This window comes from Lissotriton helveticus, chromosome 2_2 (assembly GCF_964261635.1).
Source record: "Lissotriton helveticus chromosome 2_2, aLisHel1.1, whole genome shotgun sequence".
Taxonomy (NCBI): domain Eukaryota; kingdom Metazoa; phylum Chordata; class Amphibia; order Caudata; family Salamandridae; genus Lissotriton; species Lissotriton helveticus.
In genome coordinates this window covers 290,561,279-290,581,587 of record NC_136060.1, presented here as the reverse complement: position 1 = coordinate 290,581,587, position 20,309 = coordinate 290,561,279, and the positions used below count along the sequence as shown (strand labels likewise).

The following is a 20,309-nucleotide window of genomic DNA, read 5'->3' as shown; positions in this document are numbered from 1 at the left end:
CCCTTTTCCAGCAGTAGGGCTGGGATCCTGTCTGCGTGGGCACCGTGAATAGGAACCATGGAGCTGTAATTCCAGAAGGCGAGGCCTGGGACCTTATCAAAGCACAGGCCTGCAGCAGCAGCACTCGGTGGCCGGCAGCACTGCACCCTCCGTAACCTGTCAGTCTGCCTCCTCGCTCGGCCTCTTTCCACCCTCCTCCCTCTTCCTTCCTCTCCCCCACCTCGCCGCCTGTGGGCAGCGCCGCCGTCCCTCTTTGACACCAGTGGGAGTGGATGTGGCAGCCTCTTCCGCCGTCCACGGCGCCTGCTGAGGAATTGTTGATAGGGAATTTGCTCTGGAGGAGCCGGCGTCAAGGAGGAGGATCGAAGGCAGCAGCCGGGCTAGTATTCTCTTCCCAGGGCACAATGGCTGGCCTTCTTGCCTGGGTGGTGACCGCAGAGGACAGGAGCTGGGGGCCGGAAGAAAGGTAAGCAACCAGCTACTAATGTGTACCGAGCCCAGACAGGCGCAGATCCTGCAGAAACAGATACAAGAAATATAAATATGTCCACAGAAGGGAATTACTGCCGGCGCGTTAGGTTTATTTCTATACTACGTGGCGCCACATTATTAATGAAAGTGCGAGGAAAAACACAGCATGACCATGTATGAACCCGCTTTTAGGTAGTTCGAAGAAAAATTAAGACATTTGAACTATGAATCACGAGTTTCTGTATGCTAGAAGCAACAAAAAAATCCGAATACTTTTGTGCACAGAAAAGAAGTGCCCGTATGCACGACAGATGTTCCTGAAGGGTGGCAACGTCCACAGCAGTCTCCCACGAGACGGCCCAATATTAAGAGCCCCTCAGGAAAAGCACGTGTTAGGGGGAGAGTTGGGGTCGAAGTCCTTCCAGATGTGGTTAAGTCGCACGACGAGAAGCTGCGCGTGAGGTGTCCTTCTAGATAAACAGACGTCTTTCTAGATCAACAGACGTGCACGCTGCCGGCCTGTCAGCCCGGCCCGGCGTCTCCCCTCAGAAGGGGCCCGAGGCTGAAGGCTTCTTTTGTTTTCTTTTGCTTCACTCATCGCTCGCTCTCACGCTCCGGGAGAACCAATGCTCGTTGTAGGTAAGACCAGGTTCACGCGCCAGTGTTCTCACTGCTGATTGGCTCAGCCTAAAAAGCTTGTTTTCACCTTCCAACATGCCACATTTCTGAAATAGCTCAAGGGTCACTGCGCTGCTATTGATAAAAAAAAAATGGTTTTCTTTCGGATACGATAGGCGTGATTTTTTTAGAATATCCTTGCGGGTACAATTAAGAGAAGCACCTAAAGCCGATATTTTTCCCTCTATCGGTACATACTTAAAACGTCAAATGTAAGAGAAAACGCTTCAAAATAGGTTATACAGCTATCATAATGACCCCGACTGGTATTTAAAATAAACAAAGACAGAAAGGCCAAGTTAAGAATGACAACAAACAATTTAATAACAATTTCTGCTTAATACTTTGCAGGCCTTCGCAAAATCTTAAAATGGTACAGTTGGCGGTATCTTTCAATGGAAAAAGTGGTATTTCTCACTGTCAACCTGCTGGAGCTCACACGAGGGTGACGCTAGAGTAAAAGGTTGATACCATCAGAACGGAGAAAAAATATATTTGGAGAGTGTGAGGCAGGTTTGCAAACATGGTGAGATTATCAAATTCATTGAAGGCGCGTTCATTTTTAAGTGGGTGATATCATTAAAAAGAGGGTGATGCCTGCCCGATCTGAGAGTAAGTTGACCAGCATGTGTGCCCTTGGTAATCAATGGGGCAATCCCGATATGAATCCTGCTTTGTTTGTAATTACTACTAACCATGATGATAAACAAAAAGGGTTTTCTTTTGGCACTATGCAACATGTGGTCCTGATCTTAAAATGGGATAAATAGGCTTTGTCAGTCCAAAAGTGCATTCTACTTGCTTCAGTAATCGTGTAGGACTTGTTTAGACATAAGTAACATTTTTGAAGTAATTTCTTCAAGTATTTGCTATTTTATGTTTATGTTTGAGGGGGGGAAAGCACAGTTGGGCTGAATTTCTGAATATTTTCACAAGCTGTGACATAAAATTACTACTTTCTCATTCCCAAAACACAAGTCTCTCTTTTTAGCCACACACATTAACATTTCCTTGTGAGAAGTTTATTGAAGATAAGATTCTGGTCAGGTAGATAAAATAGATACAATAATAGAAACCCCACCAGGAGCAGATGGACTCCAGCTCAGCCTCAGATGTAACTGTCCCTGCTTTCAAGCATACACAATTGGAACACTATGTGACATCATAGATGCCTGCTGAGCAAGTAATGACAAACACTAAAGAAGGACAGAGAAGAAATGAAAGCAGGATGCAACAAAGGGCTTCCCACCTTATCAACTACAGTTCTATAAACAGGACCTCTGGTCGGGATTCTAACAACCTTGTGACATAACATACCTATCAATTGTCCAGGCACAGCATGTTAGTGGGGGTCGATATAATTTAAAAGCAGGGGTCTGTGTGGTGGGTGGGTGCGTGTGGCTCTGTGTGTGTGGCTCTGTGTGGTTCTGTGTGTGTGTGGGTGCAAATGCAATAGAAAACGCATTTGCGAGAGATTAAGCTATTGGCATTGTAAATGACAATGCCATTTATTTATCTGTTTTTAAAAACAAATCATAAATAAAACGTTTGTCATTTACAATGCCAATAGCTCCAACTTTTGCAAAGGCGAAACCGTTGCATTGTAAATGCTTGTTAATAGGTATAACCGGCCACCATGTAATATGCATTTTATATGATACTGTTGATAGTTAATAGTTGTATCCATTAAGCCATATCTTCTTCATTTATCTGTGTGTATGTACAACAGAATCTAACACAATATATTGCAGAAGTTTACTTTTGTTGCACTGATCCCATACACTCCTCCAACTGTGCACCTTGCTACGATCGATTCTTTGGACATTTATTCAGCAGAACAATTTAGAAATACACGGGGCCCGATTCAGGAAGGTACTTGTAGTAAAGTTACGAGTGCGGTGTCTCCGTCCTAGAGTCGGAGATTCCGGCCCCAGTATGGAGTCTCTGCCATGAATGCGGACTCCGCACTCATAAATTTACTACATGTAAAGTACCTTAGTGAATCGGTCCCACAGTCTTTTATGCACAGCTGTATATTTATAGTGTTGGCTGCTCTTTGTACATGTGAATATTTATTTTCGGGAGGGAGGGCTGAACAGTTACATGCCCCCCTGCATGTGCCTCTGGGCCGCCGAGCTGCCCACGTCCGCACCTACCTACCTCTCACAACCACGGACGTCCAGCCGTGACGGAGCAGGACAGGGCAGCAAGAAAGAGACCAGAGCCTGAGGTCAGGTCTGAGGCATTAATGGCGTTTGTGTGGCCTCTGCTGGCGGGCGCGGCATGTAAGGAGAGTGGCTGATGCTCAGAGACTCTGCAGCAGCTCAATGTCGGCTCTGTGACAACCAGCCGCCGGGTCGTGCAGAGTGGAGTAGAACAGAGTAAGGGGAATCAGTGTCTCCATCACCATCACCTCCAAAACCTCGGACACTGGATCCGGAAATGCAGCGGCAGCATACACTAGAGCGTCATGTCCACAGGGTACAGCTCATGTGTTGCAATAAATCAGTGTAGCTTGGACCACATCCTGGAAGAAAGCTGCGCTTATACTGACAGAAATACTGTCATGGAACAAACAACCAGCATCCACCACTACCACCCTTCGATACAGGCTAACTCTGCCAATCCAGCCCTTCTACATCAAAACAACAGCACACACATTAACTCATCGCGGACGTATTCAACCACACGTAGGCAAGACCAAATCAATCAAATACATTTGAACACACGCACGTATATTACCTTCCAGATAATTTTGTGTTCCATTTTACTTAAACGCCCTGCACCCGTCAGTTGTTATTAATGTCTATAAAACGTGTTTGCACCCTTAGAGGTTTGCGTCACTCCAAATGAGATTCAAATGAGATTCAAAAATAAATATGTGGATTTTTAATTATACTGTAGCCTACGCCAGGAAACAACATTGTTGTATCAGGGTTGATATAATTTGAATTTGAAGTCGATCTGTGGCTAGTCCTAGTGCAACTTTCACGTGAATCTATCCATTTTTATTATGCTAAAGCCTCCATAGTAACATATTCAGGAAAAATAATGTCAGCTGAGTTCATTGTGAGCAATGTATATGGCATTGACGGATAACAGTTGTCATCTTTTCTTTCTCATTGCTGGAATACAGATTATATGAAACTAGAGTTGTACATATCTTTGCAGTGTAATCACTTCAGTATTTTGTTGCATCTTTTCCCATTACAGGCAACAAGCATGGATAGAAGAGCAAGAGATGGGTGCATTCTTGAGTGTATCAAAAGGATCCGATGAGCCTCCAATCTTTTTAGAGATTCACTATAATGGAAGCTCTAGTGCAAAGGATTCTCCCCTTGTACTAGTTGGAAAAGGAGTTACTTTTGACAGGTACTCATCACATGAAATCCTAAATAAATGAATTTATTGCATGTTTACAGACCATCAAAGCTGAACTGAGAGACATTGAGTTTTTGATTGGGGTGGGGAGGGGGGGGGGGTGAAAAAACTTCTCAAGCAACATGCACAGTCCTCGTCAGGTGAACCACAAAAGTCACAAAATTAACCTGTGCTCAAACTTCTAGTTGCTTGGCACAAAACCAGTCAGGCTTAACTTAAATGCAATGTGAAAAGTTTGTATGCAGAACGCAAACAATAATAAAGTGAATAACCAACACGAGCTATCCCACACCAATTATAAAAACAGAGGCAAATTTACTAAATAAAATGGGACCAAAACTTCAAAAACCCAATCAGTAGAACCGGAGATAAGCAATTTTAAAGCTTAAGTAAAAATGGTGCCAAAAAGAAGAAAGCGCTAACTGTGGGTATCTGGTAGTGCTAGACAAAGTCAATAGTTCAGGGTCTTGATGGAGTATGGGCCGAATACAGGGAGCTGGTTAGTCCCACTGAAACAGTTACCTTCTTGAAGTCTATTATATAGAGCTCAAAACTTCAGGATTTCACTGGAGGTGCTCAACTGACCGGCCAAGGGTCCAGGAACTGTGGGGCACCTCTAGGGGATCACGGAATCACTCCTGCAGAGGCAAGCAGGGCCCAGGCTGGTCTGGTTGCTGGTCCATGGGCAAGTCAGCTGGGTAGTTGCAGGAAGGCGCCTGGAGCTTGCTGTGTCCCTGTAGTTCAGAACAGTGGGTCAGCCAACTGACCTTTGGCGTCACTCTAGTAGTCCTGGGTTGAATGTTCCTCTCGCCCTCTAGCAGCAGGGCAGTGCTCTGGTAGCAGCTGGGCAGTCCTCTGAGAAACAAGGTAGCCTCGAACAGCTGGCAAGTTCTATGAGAAACGAGGAAGGCCTCAAACAGCAGTGCAGTCTCTGGAGTACAAGGCAGTATTTCACAGGTCCAAGACTGTACTGTAAAGTTTGTCTGAGGGCCTATTTTTATACCTGGTGCCAGCTTTGAAGTGAAAGAAACGTCTAGTGTTAACCCCCCCCCCCTCCTACTGTTGGTTTCTTCCTTCCTCCCTGTCCAGATTCCAGGGGGTCTGGGTGACAATAGACTGGTGTCAAGCTCTTTGGGAGTGAAATGTAAGTGGGGCTGTAACCCAACTTTCTGGAAGTGGCTTTTTAAAAATTGTAATCTGAAATCATACTTTACCATATAACGAGATTTTAAATTACAATTCATTTAAGTCCAAACATATTTCTACCTGTTCCCAGTAAAAAGTTAGCACTTATTAAATGTATTAAATGTAATAAAGTAACCCCATGATAATCCTTTGTTTTTCTTTTTTTTTTTTTGTTTCCCTCGTCCTCGTATGTCGAATACCCTCCCCTCCACCCCGCACCACCGCTCCTACCTGCATGGGCCGTGCCTGCATTAGATCCCTGCCCTCCTGTAATCCTATCCTAAGTCTTGCATATTATGAACCCTCTAATTAATGTTCTTTGAGCAATTGACTTCAATAGGCTGGGACTCCTAAGCTCTGGAAACTATCTCACTGAGTTCCACATTTTAAAAAAAATCCATATGTTTTTTCCAACTACAGGCCCATTTCCCTGTTTCCTGCACTGACTAAAATGCTTGAGAAAATTGTTGATAGTCAGCTCAACTGCATATTTCACGGTCTGGCACTAAATCTGCCCTGCTTGAAATCACAGGGTTTGTAAAATTGAATCTTGCAGCAGTAGTGATCTTACTAGATTTCTCTGCGGCCTTTGATACTGTTTCCCACCGCATACTGGTATAGCTCTTAGTGAACAGTGGCATTGGCGGGATTGCTTTACAGTGGCTCAGGTTCTTTTTATACTGCCATTTTCAATCAATCCATGTTCGTCCTTTTTTCTTCTGCTCCGAAGCCTCTGAGCTATGTACTTCCACAAGGTTCGGCATTGAGCCCGACACTCTTCAGTGTTTATATGGCTCCACCTTGCTGGGATCAGTGAGCCTCTGCGATTTAAGGTGGTGTCATATGCTGGTGATACTCAGCTACTGCTATCCTTTTTTAGGCTAGCATTGCTCTACAACACATTCTAATTGTACCTTATCAGAGTGGCCGAATGATGAAGCAAAGCTGTTTAGCACTCTATGCCTCAAAATTGAAGTTTTGCTCTTTCTCTGTTCCCTTGCTATCTGGCTCAGTACTTGGTGGCTTCCATAACTTGGCTCCTCTCCTTCCCCTGTTGGGAGGATAGGAATCTTGGAGTTAGACTTGATTAAGATCTTTCCTTTGCGCTGCAGTTGAAGTCTGTCTCTGGTACTTGCTTTGCTATTCTAAAACGTCATAAAACATTTTTAAGACTAGTTCCGAAATGCACCAGAAAAATCGTTGTACGCTCTCTGATTACCACCCGCCTGGACTATGCAAATTGTCTCTATCTGGGTCTTTCCTCTTACCTTGTGCCGCGCCGTCAGTTGATTCGGAATGCTGATGCTCAGCTTTTGCTCAACATCCCTAGACAGGAATATCTTTCAGGGCACTTAAAGTCCTTACACTAGCTTCCTGCACGTTAAAGGATCCTTTTTTAAATGTTGTTTCTTTACTTTTAGGGCCTTTCATAACAAAGGTCCGGTTTAGCTGAGGAACCGAATTCAGGTATACCTTCCTTCAAGTTAAGATCTCTTAGATCTTCTTATCCGTTTTTGCTGGTGGTACCTACAGTACACACTCTCTTATGGAGGGTGTGTTTTTTTATTTTCTTGGCTCCTAAACTCTCGAATACTTTCCCAATTAATATTCATGCCAGATTTAATATTGTATTTTAGGGCACCGTTAATGACAGCAAAATGTGGAATTCATCGGGGTTCCTATCTACCCCACAGTATGGTTCATATTTGAACTTGCATCCACATTCTCCACCATGCTTTAAGATGTGTACAGTTATGGTCACGCTCAACTCTAAGATGATCCTTTCTCCATTGTGCCCTGCATTCCCTTGTACGTCTTTTACTATGTATGATTGAGAAGTTGCTAGTTAAAGGTATAACCTTCTGAAACAAGACTAATTAGGAACACCAATAACATGTTTCTAAGTAGCAGTTAGTACTACAGTAATTATTGTATATAAGCACTGTAAACAACAGATAATATTATTGGAAAGTTTAACACAACTCATGTTATGGCCCTCGGACTGATGTAAGACTGAACTAGCACTTTTGGAATATGAAATTTGATATTTTCACCTGAAGTTCACACTGGTGTCGGCAGCAAGTATGTAAGAGACACAGCCATCTCCTTAGCTTTTTGTTTTTAAAATCAATACTATTACAACTTATTCAAGTCCCTTCTATTGTATTTCTCTTCTCTGCCTAATTCTCTTTGCCTCGCATTAAAACTATAAAACTGTAATGTAGGGGAGAGAGAGAACTGAAACTGTGCTAAACAGTCTCTTATAAAAGGTTAATGGCGCAGGAAGGGGCATAACATTCAGAAGATGGCATCACTTTCTGACTGACACAGTTCTTCCTGTGTGATTACTTAATGGTTCATCCAGTTCAACCTTTTCCCTTCATTCTGGTTTTGCAGTCTTTTATTAATAACGATATTGAGGAATAAGAGTTACAGATCAAAAGAAAAGAAATTTGGCTTTCTTTCAGTCATCATACATAGACTTAAGAAGAGTGAGTAATGCAAACGCCATATTTATTCTCTGTAAATGTGAAACCATACTTCAGGCCTCAAATAGTCATAAAAATGTTAGTAGGCCTGCAGGTCAAGTAACTTGAATAACCTACTTGACCTAACTGTAATGTTCATGACTCATAAACTGGTCTCAAATTGTGTGATCCTAGGAACATATTTTATTTTTCAGAGCTGCCTTTTTCTTCAATCTCCCATATGGGTGAGCCTTCAAATATGTGAGTTCAGCATTTATTTATTTATTTATTTATTTATTTATTTTTATATTTTTTTTTTATTCGTGTTTATTGGCATTTTCAACTAGTACAATCAGACAACAAGAGACCAAATGACAGCATATTCAGTACAGTATGCATAGAACATATCATTGTGTACACATTACTCTCCAACATCTCCTCAGCATAGCATAACCAATTGCGTCTATTGACAGCTCTCTATATCGTGCAACATCAATAACCAAGGTTGATCAGCAGGATGCTACTATATTGTCAGTTCAGTGTGAATACATTTCACGTTACCAAATCAGTCATCTCTGGTGTGCCGGTCATCCCTGTATCTGACCCGGCGTCCCTCGTATCCGTGGCACTCTCCACAGATCTCCTCTCCAGATATAATGACCAGTAGTTTTTAGGGCGATTGCGGGGAGGCACAAGCTCGCCGTACAGTCCCGTTTGGGTGCCGCAGTACAGCATGTCAAGGGACCACCTGGCGAGTGTGGTTGTTGGACCTCTCATCCAAGTGAGCGCAACACATCTCTTAGCGACCAACATAGCCATCTCAACCAGTCTGCGATGGTCCGGGACTACAGTTTTGATATATCCCAGTAGCGCTAATAGGAGGGAGGGGGACAGTGTCAATCCACAGACCTCTTTCACTTTCCCGAACACTGCATCCCAAAATTCTGCAACCTTAGGGCAGTGCCAGGCAAAATCGGCCGTCTGTGCAGTGCAGCGTTCGCAACCGGGGGACTCCTGCAGACCATATCTGTACAGCCTCTCCGGGGATTAGTACACTCGATTGAGATATTTAAAGTGTGATAGTCGATTCCGGCCATTAAGTGATACCCTTTTAACGCTTGCGCAGCAATATTTCCATACATCTTCCGTCAGGTATGGCTCAATATCGGCCTGCCAGGCCAGTCTAGGTTTGGCGTAGTGTGCCGTCTTTTCAGCAAGCATATCATGATAAAGACGGGAAATAAGCTTGTATGGAGTTTTGGCTTTTACTATATAATCGTAAACCGTCACTGTAGGAGGCTCCGCCATATCTTCCCCCAACAAATATCTGAGTGCCACTCTCACTCTATGATATTGGAACCAGGCGAGGGGAGGTGGGCCACGCCCTTCTCCAGTGTCCAATTCGCCCGTTTGTCTGACCAAACCTTCATGGAATAGATCACCCATTTTATGTATGTCAAGCTGTGCTAGCGCTGACAATACTCCGCGATCCCTACATGGCCCTAGCCATGAGCTCCACTCTATTCTGGCCTCCGGGGCATATAATAACGAGCAGGCTTGTGCATCCATGCTGTGATGCCAGGCATGTGTGACTGTATTGAGCGAATCTAGCAGGCCCGTTCGTCGATCAGGATGTAAGGCAATCAGGGCCAGAAGTGGTGTTGGGTCAGCAACTATTCGTTCGATACGAATGTGAGGGGAGTTGTCTGGACCGTGCATCCAACCATATGCATGCGCTGCTTGGGCAGCACGGTAATATAATTCTAGGTCGGGGGCCTGCAGTCCTCCATCCTCATACGTCCTAGTCAGTATATCCCAAGCCACCCGTGGCTGTCTACCCGCCCATACCAATGGTAACACCAATGCGTGTAGCTGCTTAAAAAATACTTTAGACAATACCATCGGTATGTTGCTAAATAGGAACAGAAAACGAGGGAGTACCGTCATTTTCAGCAAAGAGATGCAGGCCCATAAGAGAGAGGGGAAGACTTATCCACTTATCCACTTCTCCACTGCATCCTCCAATTTAGAGATCGCCACACCATAGTTTTCTCTGACGACCACTTCCGAGTCTGTGTGAAGTTTTATGCCTAAATATATGACCGCCTCAGTGGTCCATTGTTTTGGGTATTCTGAATCTACTCTCACCGTGGCAGGGGTGAGTGGGAACATTACGGATTTGCTCCAGTTCACTTTAATGCCGGATAGTGAACTGAACAGGGCGACCCTCAAAATCCCTCCTTCTCAGACGCTATGCAACACTCTTAGCTCTTATTTCCTTGAAAAGATTGCCCTCATTAAGGCCAACATTCCCCTTTCACCTCCGGACTCCTTCCTTGCCCCCCCTACCCTACCCACCCCCTCATTCACTGAGTTTCCCCTCCTCACCCGGGATTCTTTGCTTCCCCTCCTGGCCCGGACTACATCGGGATCACCCCTGGATGTAGGTCCAGCATTTGCTCTCAAAGAGCTCTTTTCTAATTGCTATTCTCCTCCTTTGACCGTTATTAACCACTCCCTCAGTAGTGGCACTGTTCCCTCTGCACACAAGTCGGCAGTTGTCATCCCGATTCTGAAAAAGGCAGGGGCGGATCCATCTCTACCCTCCAACTACCGCCCCATCTCTCTCCTCCCTTACCTTGCGAAGGTCTCAGAGGCCCACGTCACCCGGTCTCTCAGTTCCTTCGTAGAATCCACTGGCGCCCTTTCCACCCGACAGGCGGGCTTCCGCCCGCTGCACTCAACTGAGAAGGTGGTGGTGTCAGTGATGGACCAACTTAGGGAGGGGATTGACACTGGCCGGCCACAGGCCCTAGTCCTGTTAGATCTGTCCGCCGCTTTTGACACGGTGGACCACGACATCTTGTTAACCCGTGTCCAAGCGGCGGGCATTGGGGGCACGGCCTTTGCCTGGCTCCGCTCCTTTTTGACCGACAGGGAACAGGCCGTCCAACTGGCTAACTTTAGGGCCCCCCCTCGGAAGGTAACCTGTGGAGTACCACAAGGCTCGTCCATATCTCCTTTATTATTTAATTTATACATTTCACCCCTCATTATTTCTTTACAGCAGATGGAGGTCTCGGTGTTCAATTACGCCGATGACCTCCAACTCATTTTTGACCTCTCATCCTCCCCTTCCTCGTCCACTAATTTCCAAAAGGTTATGATTTTCATCCAAGGGTGGATGAACTGCAACCACCTCAAATTAAATCCGGACAAGACCGAGCGGGTCTTGACGGGGGGTGGTTGCAGCCCTTGGTCCCCTTCCTTCTGGCCCCCTTCTCTCGGTCCCCCCCCCTCCCAGCTCTTAAAGTTAAAACTTTGGGCATTTTCATTAACCCACAGCTTACCCTCCACACTCCGATCAATTCTGTGGTGTCTGCTTGTTTCCTCTCCCTCCGGACCATCCGGAGGGTTTCACGTTTCTTTTCTGCGGCTGCACTTAAGCTCATTCTCATGGCCATGGTGCTGTCGCGCCTTGACTATGGGAATGTCATTCTTAATGGCGCTCCGGCTTACCTTATCCACCGACTTCAACTGATTCAAAATCAGGCGGCCCGCCTGATTTTTGGCCTTTCAAGGTCCAACCATACGACTCCCTTGCTTCAGTCTCTTCACTGGCTCCCTGTGAGGGAGAGGGCGCTTTTCAAGCTGGGCTGTACTACCTATCAGGCCAGAGCTGGGACCGCCCCCACTTTCCTGTGCGAAGCTATCTCCCCTTATGTTCCGCTCAGAGAACTCCGCTCTACCCACCTGTCCCTTCTGTCAGTCCCTCGTTTTAGGAAACAGAAGGCTGGTGGGGCCAGATTTGCCGTGCTGGCCCCATCGTTTTGGAACTCACTCCCACTTTCCCTCAGAATGTCTCCCTCCTATCTGGAGTTCCGTAAGCAGTTGAAGACTCTTCTGTTCTCCAGGTCTGTTGCAGCTTAGCTCGTCTCCCCACTGACTCTCGGCTATCTAGCGCCATGGAACCGGTTTCGGTATAAGAGCGCTTTACAAATATTTTAAAATTCAATTCAAATTCAACAGGACCACCTCCCTTAACACTCTCGGGAGATTAGTCTCTGGGTCTCTCACATAGAGTAAGGTGTCATCAGCATATGTTGATACTATTAAATTGTACCCTGGGAATCGGATGCCACGGTGTCCATTATATTCTCGTAGCGCACAGGCGAGTGGTTCCGCTACCAGAGCATAGAGGAGGGGGGAAAGGGGGCAGCCTTGTCTGGTACCCCGGCTAATAGGAAAAGGATCAGTTATAACCGCTCCCAGTCGGACTCTCGCTGTTGGGGATGCATACAGTGTGTTCAACAACTGAAGGAAGAGTTCACCAACCCCCATTCTCTGCAGGACCAAACGTAAGAAGGGCCACTCGACGGAATCGAAGGTCTTTTCCATGTCGAGGAAGACCGTAATCGCGGGTATTTCCTGCCGCGTATGTTGGAAGGCAGCAAATACCGTTCGTAAATTGTACATAAGGGTACGACATGGGACAAATCCCGGTTTCTCCGGTGCCACTAAAGTCGGGATCAAGGGGCTAGGGTGGTTGGCAATGATTTTCGCAAAGACCTTGGCATCGACATTAATGAGGGACGATGGACGGTATGATGCACAGTCTCCGGGGGGTTTACCTGGCTTCAGTAAAGTAATAATAATGGCCTCTCGCATAGAAGGGGGCATCACTCCATATTCAGCTATCTGCTCAACTAGTTTTAGTAACTTGGGAATCAGTAAGTCGGGAAACGCCTTATAAAAGGAAGCTGGAAGCCCATCGTTACCCGGGGCGCTGCCAGCCTTCATAGATGACAGCGCCCAAACTATCTCCTCACGTTCAAACGGTCGAACAAGGAACTGCCGATGTGTGTCTGTGAGCCAAGTTCAAGTTCAGGAATTTGTATAGCGCACTACTCACCCAGAGGGTCTCAAGGCGCTTAGGGGAGGGGGAGCATTATTTATCGAATAGCCAGGTTTTAAGTTCCTTTCTGAAGGATATGTGGTTCTGTGTGAGGCGGAGGTGAGTGGGGAGAGAATTCTAGGTCTTGGCCGCCAAGTAGGAGAAGGATCTTCCTCCCATGGTGGATCTATGGATGCGCGGGATTGCGGCGAGGGCTTGATTGGAGGATCTAAGTTGGCGGGTGGGTGTGTAGAAGGACAGTCGTGTGTTGAGGCATTCGGGTCCTAGTTTGTAGAGAGCCTTGTGTGCGTGGGTGAGGAGACGGAATGTTATTCTCTTGTTGACGGGAAGCCAGTGGAGGTCTTTCAGGTGACCGGTAATGTGGTCTTGGCGAGGGATGTCCAATATGAGTCTGGCTGATGCGTTTTGGATGCGTTGGAGTTTTTTCTGTAATTTGGCTGTGATTCCGGCGTAGAGGGTGTTTCCATAGTCCAGTCTGCTAGTGACCAGTGCGTGGGTGACAGTTTTCCTTGTCTCAGAGGGGATCCAACTGAAGATTTTTTTGAGCATACGGAGTACGTTGAAGCAGGAGGAAGAGACGGCGTTGACTTGTCTGGTCATCGAGAGGGAGGAGTCTAGGATAAAGCCTAGGTTACGTGCGTGGTCTGTGGGAATGGGTGCTGTGCCCAGGGCCGATGGCCACCATGAGTTGTCCCAGGCAGAGGGGGATGATCCTAGGATGAGGACTTCTGTTTTGTCTGAGTTAAGTTTTAGGCGGCTGTTTTTCATCCATTCGGCTACTTCTTTCATGCCTTCGTGAAGATTGGTTTTGGCGGTGTTAGGGTCTTTGGTGAGGGAAAGGATCAGCCGGGTGTCGTCAGCGTAAGAGATGATGTTGGGGTTGTGTTGTCGCGCGATGGAAGCGAGTGGGCTCATGTAGACGTTGCAGAGGGTGGGACTGAGTGATGATCCTTGTGGTACGCCGCAGATGACTTCGGTGGCCTCTGATTTGAATGGGGGAAGTCGGACTCTCTGGGTTCTCCCGGCGAGGAACGAGATGATCCAGTCCAAGGCTTTTCCTTGAATGCCGATGTTGCTGAGGCGTTGTGTGAGGGTGCTATGACAGACTGTGTCGAAGGCGGCGGAGAGGTCGAGTAGGATGAGGGCAACTGTTTCTCCATTGTCTAGTAGTGTTCGGATGTCGTCTGTCGCTGCAATGAGGGCGGTTTCGGTGCTGTGTTTGGCTCGAAAGCCGGACTGTGAGGTGTCGAGGGAGTTGTTGGTTTCTAGGAAGGCGGCGAGCTGGCTGTTGACGGCTTTCTCAATGACTTTGGCAGGGAATGGGAGGAGGGAGATGGGGCGGTAGTTCTTAAGTTCAGAGGGGTCAGCTGTGGGTTTCTTCAGGAGGGCGCTGAGTTCGGCGTGTTTCCAGCTGTCTGGGAAGGTAGCGGAGTTGAAGGAGCAGTTGATGACATCACGGAGATGGGGTGCGATGATGGAGTCTGCTTTGTTGAAGATGTGGTGGGGACAGGGGTCGGTTGGCGAACCTGAATGGATGGAGTTCATTAGGCGGATGGTGTCTTCAGTGGTGTTTGGGTTCCAGGCGCTAAGGTTGTTAGCGGGCGGTTTAGGTTCGGAGGTGGGTGGAGTGGACTGTTCTTTGGAAGTGTTCTCAAAGCTATTATGTATGTCGGCGATTTTGTTGTAGAAGAAGGATGATAGCGAGTCGCAAAGGTCTTGGGAAGGAGTAATGTCGTTTGAGGCTGCGGTGGGGTTGGTAAATTCTTTGACGATGTTGAATAGTTCCTTGCTGTTATGGGCGTTGTTGTCGAGTCGATCCTTGATTGCTGATTTCTTGGTGGATCAGATCAATTGGTGGGGTGTGCGGGTGGCTGTCTTGAAGGAGGTCAGGTTGTCAGTGGTTGGGTTTTTTCTCCATGTTTTCTCGAGAGTACGGCATAGTTTCTTGGATTTCTTAAGGTCATCGTTGAACCAGGGGGCCTTTTTGCTACCATGTTTGGTTTGGTGGTTTTTCAAGGGTGCTAATACTTCAGCACTGTGAGTGATCCATTGTTTGAGTTTGGTTGCAGCTTGGTTTGGGTCCGATGAGAGCGCGGGAGGGTTTTGGTTGAGCGATGTGATGAGTTGGTCAGTGGTGATTTTGTTCCAGTTTCTTCGCGGAATAGGTTGTGGGTCGAGGTAGTTTTGTAGCTGAATGTTGGACCCGGCCTCATGGCGTGGTCCTACCCCTCCTGCCTGGCGGGCCCGGGACGACATCAGCCCGCCTCCGGACCTCCGGCGGCCCCTTCCGCCTGACTCTGCACGCCCCAACACCACAGATCTGGCTACCATCCCGGATCCCCATCATCGGCCTGGCCCCAGCGTAGGCCCATCATGACCTAAGCACGAGGCCGTGCCCGACTCCATCTTGGGCCCACCACGTCACGACCACGTGGCCTCGGCCCCAGCCTCGGCCCCAGCGAAGCCCAGACATCGAGGCACCAAGATCCACCCAGGTGGTCGAGTGGCCACTCGACAGATCCCGGAGGGAGAGGAGTTTCGATGGCCCTCCAGCCGTCCCCGGACGCCTGGTATCGATCGCCCTCCGGCCGCCCTGGGCGCTGGCTCCACCCCCCTGCTGGGTGTCTGGACACCTTCATCCCGGCCTCTCTGACCCCCAGGCGCGCGGGTCCGGACTTCAAAGACCGCCAGACCTATATCTGGGCCAGCCCTGGATCAGGTCTTCAGTTGTATCCTGGACTGGAAGCCCTGCTGACGCTGTCACGGCCGACACCAAGACAAACTCATCCTTCCTGTAACCTGAACCATCTGAGAGCCTGCTGGCGCTGCCGCGGCCTACCTTGCGGAAACCATCTGAGAGCCTGCTGGCGCTGCCGCGGCCTACCTTGCGGAAACCATCTGAGAGCCTGCTGGCGCTGCCGCGGCCTACCTTGCTGAACCATCTGAGAGCCTGCTGGCGCTGCCGCGGCCTACCTTGCTGAACCATCTGAGAGCCTGCTGGCGCTGCCGCGGCCTACCTTGCTGAACCATCTGAGAGCCTGCTGGCGCTGCCGCGGCCTACCTTGCTGAACCATCTGAGAGCCTGCTGGCGCTGCCGCGGCCTACCTTGCTGAACCATCTTGCTAGCCTGCTGGCGCCGCCGCGGCTCGAACCTCTCGGAACCCCCCAGCTCGAGGATTGAGAGCTGTGCGTAGGGTGTCCCTTCCTCCGCCCAGAGTAAGACTGTCCCGCTACCTTACCCCCCTCATCCGAGACTTTACGGATCCCTCGATCCAGCTGTATATATTGCCAAGAACCTGCAACCGTTATTACTTATAAAAGCTTGAGAACTTGACCTCCTGTGTGGTGTCCGTCTGTAGTGTTGTGATTACTCTGCTGTACGATCCTAGGAGAGGACCCTCATTCCGGAGGCCTCTCGGTAACGCTCGGCTACTTCTCGACGGAGGGGTGGACCTAGGGGTGGTCAGTAATATCTTCTGCCTCCCCCGGGTCGCCTTTCTAACATTGGTGGCAGCGGTGGGATCCGAGCCACGCAGATCGTACAGAGAGTGATTCACTCGCTATCGAGAAAAACCCACTGCGACCATGAGCACAGAATTCCAGAAGGAGAAAATGGAAGACTACAGTCACAAGGAGCTAAAGCAATTCTGCAAAGATTTAGGCATCGCTACCACTGGCTTAAGCACCAAAGAAGACGTCAAATCGGCCCTGCAGGCCTGGGTGGACGCCGGTGAGGCGCCACCTCCGAGGGAAGATAACCCGGGCCCGAACGGAGACCCGGAGGCCCAGCCGAACCCAGCGGGAGAAAGGCCCGCAAACCCAAACACGGGCCTCTCCCATGAAGACGCCCGGGAACGGGAAAGAAACCGGCTCCACGAGTTGGAGCTTGCTCGACTCAGACAAGAAGGAGAGATCCAACTGGCAGAAAGGAAGCTAGCCCTCGAGCAGCTACGGCTAGAAGGAGACCTAGAAGAAAAGCGAAGACAAAGAGACCTCGAGGAGAAGAAACTCCTGCTCGTGCACGAGCGCGTCCTCAAAGAAATGGAATTTAAAGCTAAGACAAACGAGACTGACCGCTCCGGGGGGAAGACTTCAACCCCCCCGGGGGACACCAAGGTGCACATACCCAAGGATGTCGTCAAAGAGTACTACAAGAACGACGACATCCAGCAGTGGTTCAAAGCTTACGAGGTCGCCATGGCCGCCCATCGAGTACCCCTCAAGGACTGGGGCGCCGGCCTTTGGGGGAAATTTATCAACGAAGGGATAGATGCCCTGCTGGAGCTCCCTGACACCGAGAGGACCTCGTACGAGCACATGAAGGCCGCCCTCCTCACTCGCTATGGACTCACCCCCGAGATGTACCGGCAGCGATTCCGAGACTGTAAAAAAATCCCCGGTACCACGTGGGTGGAATACGTGAACTATTACAGTAGAGCCTTCGAGGGGTGGACTCGGGGCTGCCAGGTCACCACCTACCAGCAGTTGGTCGACCTCATTCTATGGGAGCATCTGTCCAATAACTGTTTCGTCGAACTCCGGCAGCACCTCCTCGACAGCAAATTGACTGAGCCACGAAAACTCGCTGTCGAGGCAGACCGATGGGCCAGCACCAGAGTTCCCCGGAGCACGATGGGAGATTACGGCCGGGGGTCCCCGGGAAACCACCGACCACGAGGTGGCGGAGCAGGCCAGAGCCGGGGTCGAGACACCCCCCAGGGGACGTCCCCTACCTCCACGTCGCCACCCCTGGGCCGGAGAGGGGGCCCCCCAGCCAGGCCGGGGCCCCGCCCAAACGTTACGTGCCACAGATGCCAGCGACAGGGTCATTACGCGAATGACCCCCTCTGCCCGATGAACCAGCGACCCGGCACCACCGGGCCCCCAGGCCGCCAGATCGCGGCAGCTGCCCTAGGTGAAGAAAGAAATGAGGAAGAAGATGACGACCACGAGCAGGCCGAGTGGGAGCCCGCCGCCATGACCTTAGCCTGCCTGGGTGCTCAAGACATGATCCCCCGAGGGCCGATCCCCGGCAACACCCAGAAGTACCGCCAGTGGGTCACCATCAATGGTCGCCGGAATGAAGCCCTCCGTGACACTGGGGCCAGCGTGACAGCGGTCCGCTGCCATCTGGTGACCCCGGAGCAGATCCTTCCCAGCGTCCTGTGCCCAGTCCGATCCGCAGATAACTCCGAAACTTTGTGTCGGATGGCCCGCATCCCCTTGGAGTGGGGGGGGGGTGTCGGGCGTGCTGAAAGTGACTGTCTGCGACGATGCCCCCGTGGACTGCCTCCTTGGGAACGACCTGGAAAGTTCCCCATGGGCTGGCGTCGAGAGGAGAGAGCATCTGGGGATGCTAGGACTTCCCGAGTGGGTCTGTGCGACCACCCGCTCCATGTCCGCCCGAGCCTCCGCCCCAGCGGGGGAAGCTCCAACGGGAGGAGCCAGAATGGCCCGCACCTCCGCCATCCGTCGTCCCCGAGGACGCCGACACCGAGCCCGGCCCCCAAGGGCCCGACCAAGAAGATCTCACCGAGCTCAACCACCTCCCAGAACTCGCTCAATGGCGCCAAGAAGATGGCCCCACCCGCGAACAGTTCCGGCAGGAACAGAAAACCTGCCCCTCCCTCGAGGGGATGCGACAGCAAGCCGCTACGCAAGCCGCTGGAGACCCCGCAGGGTCCCACTGGGTCTACTGGGACAACGACCTCCTTTACAGTGAACAGAAGATTGCCAAGCTGGGGGCCGGCCGGGTGCTGGTTGTACCCCTCCGGTTCAGAGACTTCCTCCTGAACTTAGCACATGATGTGCCCCTCGCCGGGCACCTGGGGCAGGACAAAACTTACAGCCGCCTGGTGACCCATTTCTACTGGCCAAGAATGCGCACTGATATCCAGAACCACTGCAGGACCTGCCCGACCTGCCAAGCCAGCGGGAAGAGCGGGGGGAAAGTCAAAGCCCCGCTCCAGCCGTTCCCTGTGGTAACCACCCCCTTCGAGCAAATGGGAATAGACATCGTAGGGCCCCTGGACCCTCGCACCTCGCAGGGGCACCGCTTCATCCTCGTCCTGGTGGACCACGCCACCCGCTACCCTGAGGCCATCCCTCTCCGAACCATCACGGCCCCCGTGGTGGGCCGAGCCCTCATGAGCATCTTCTCCCGAGTCGGCTTCCCCCGAGAAGTCGTGAGTGATCGGGGGTCCAACTTCATCTCGAAGCATATGCGGTCCCTGTGGCAACAGTGCGGGGTCGCATATAAGTTCACCACCCCGTATCATCCCCAAGGAAATGGACTAGTGGAACGATTTAACAGAACTCTGAAGGGGATGATCAAGGGCCTAGAAGAGCCACTCCGGCGCAAATGGGATGTCCTGCTGCCCTGCCTCCTGTTCGCCTACCGCGAGGTACCCCAGAAATCCCTGGGGTTCAGCCCGTTCGAACTCTTGTACGGACACTCGGTTCGAGGCCCTCTTAGCCTGGTCAAGGAAGGCTGGGAGACAGCAGCTCGAGATGCCCCACCGGATGTCTACCGGTACCTCCTGACACTCCGCAATCAGTCCCGGAAGTTCAGGGAACTTGCCGAGGCCAACCTGGAGGCCAGCCAAGAGGACATGAAACGCTGGTATGACCAGAACGCCTCGTCCATCGAGTTCGAGCCGGGCCAGCAAGTCTGGGTCATGTCCCCGGTTGAGCCGTGTGCCCTCCAGGACAAATGGACAGGGCCCTTCAGGGTGGTGGAGCGCAAGAGCCCCGTCACCTACCTGGTAGACATGGAAACCCCCAGGAACCCCCTCCGGGTTCTACACGCTAACCGGCTCAAGCCGCACTTTGCACGCACTGAACTAAGTCTGCTGCTGGCGACCGATGACAGAGCGGAAGACGACTCCGAGCCACTACCCGATCTCCTCAGCACCACCGAGAAAGACGGCTCCTTCGAAGGGGTCCGGCTCTCCTCTACCCTGACCCCGGAGCAGCAACAAGACTGCCGGAAGCTGCTGGGGCAGTTTGCGGATCTGTTCTCCCTCACGCCGGGGGTCACCCGGTGGTGTGTCCACGATGTCGACACCGGAGACAGCCCCCCTGTGAAACAACGAGCTTTTCGAGTGCCCGACCGGGTTCGGGCCTGCATCCAATCCGAGGTGGCCAAGATGTTGGCCCTGGGGGTAGTCGAGCCCTCCAACAGTCCCTGGGCCGGTCCCGTTGTCCTGGTC

General features: G+C 50.4%; 1 protein-coding gene across 2 annotated transcripts in view; it reads left to right on the top strand.

Moving 5' to 3' along the window:
* The window catches only part of LAP3 (leucine aminopeptidase 3), a 238,053-nt gene that overhangs the window by 164,967 nt on the left and 52,777 nt on the right, over positions 1–20,309 (top strand). For both annotated transcript variants that reach the window (XM_078678427.1, XM_078678426.1), the window contains exon 7: positions 4,363–4,521. In XM_078678427.1, coding sequence (XP_078534553.1) covers positions 4,363–4,521 — 159 coding nt within the window. The remainder of the gene's footprint in view (positions 1–4,362; positions 4,522–20,309) is intronic.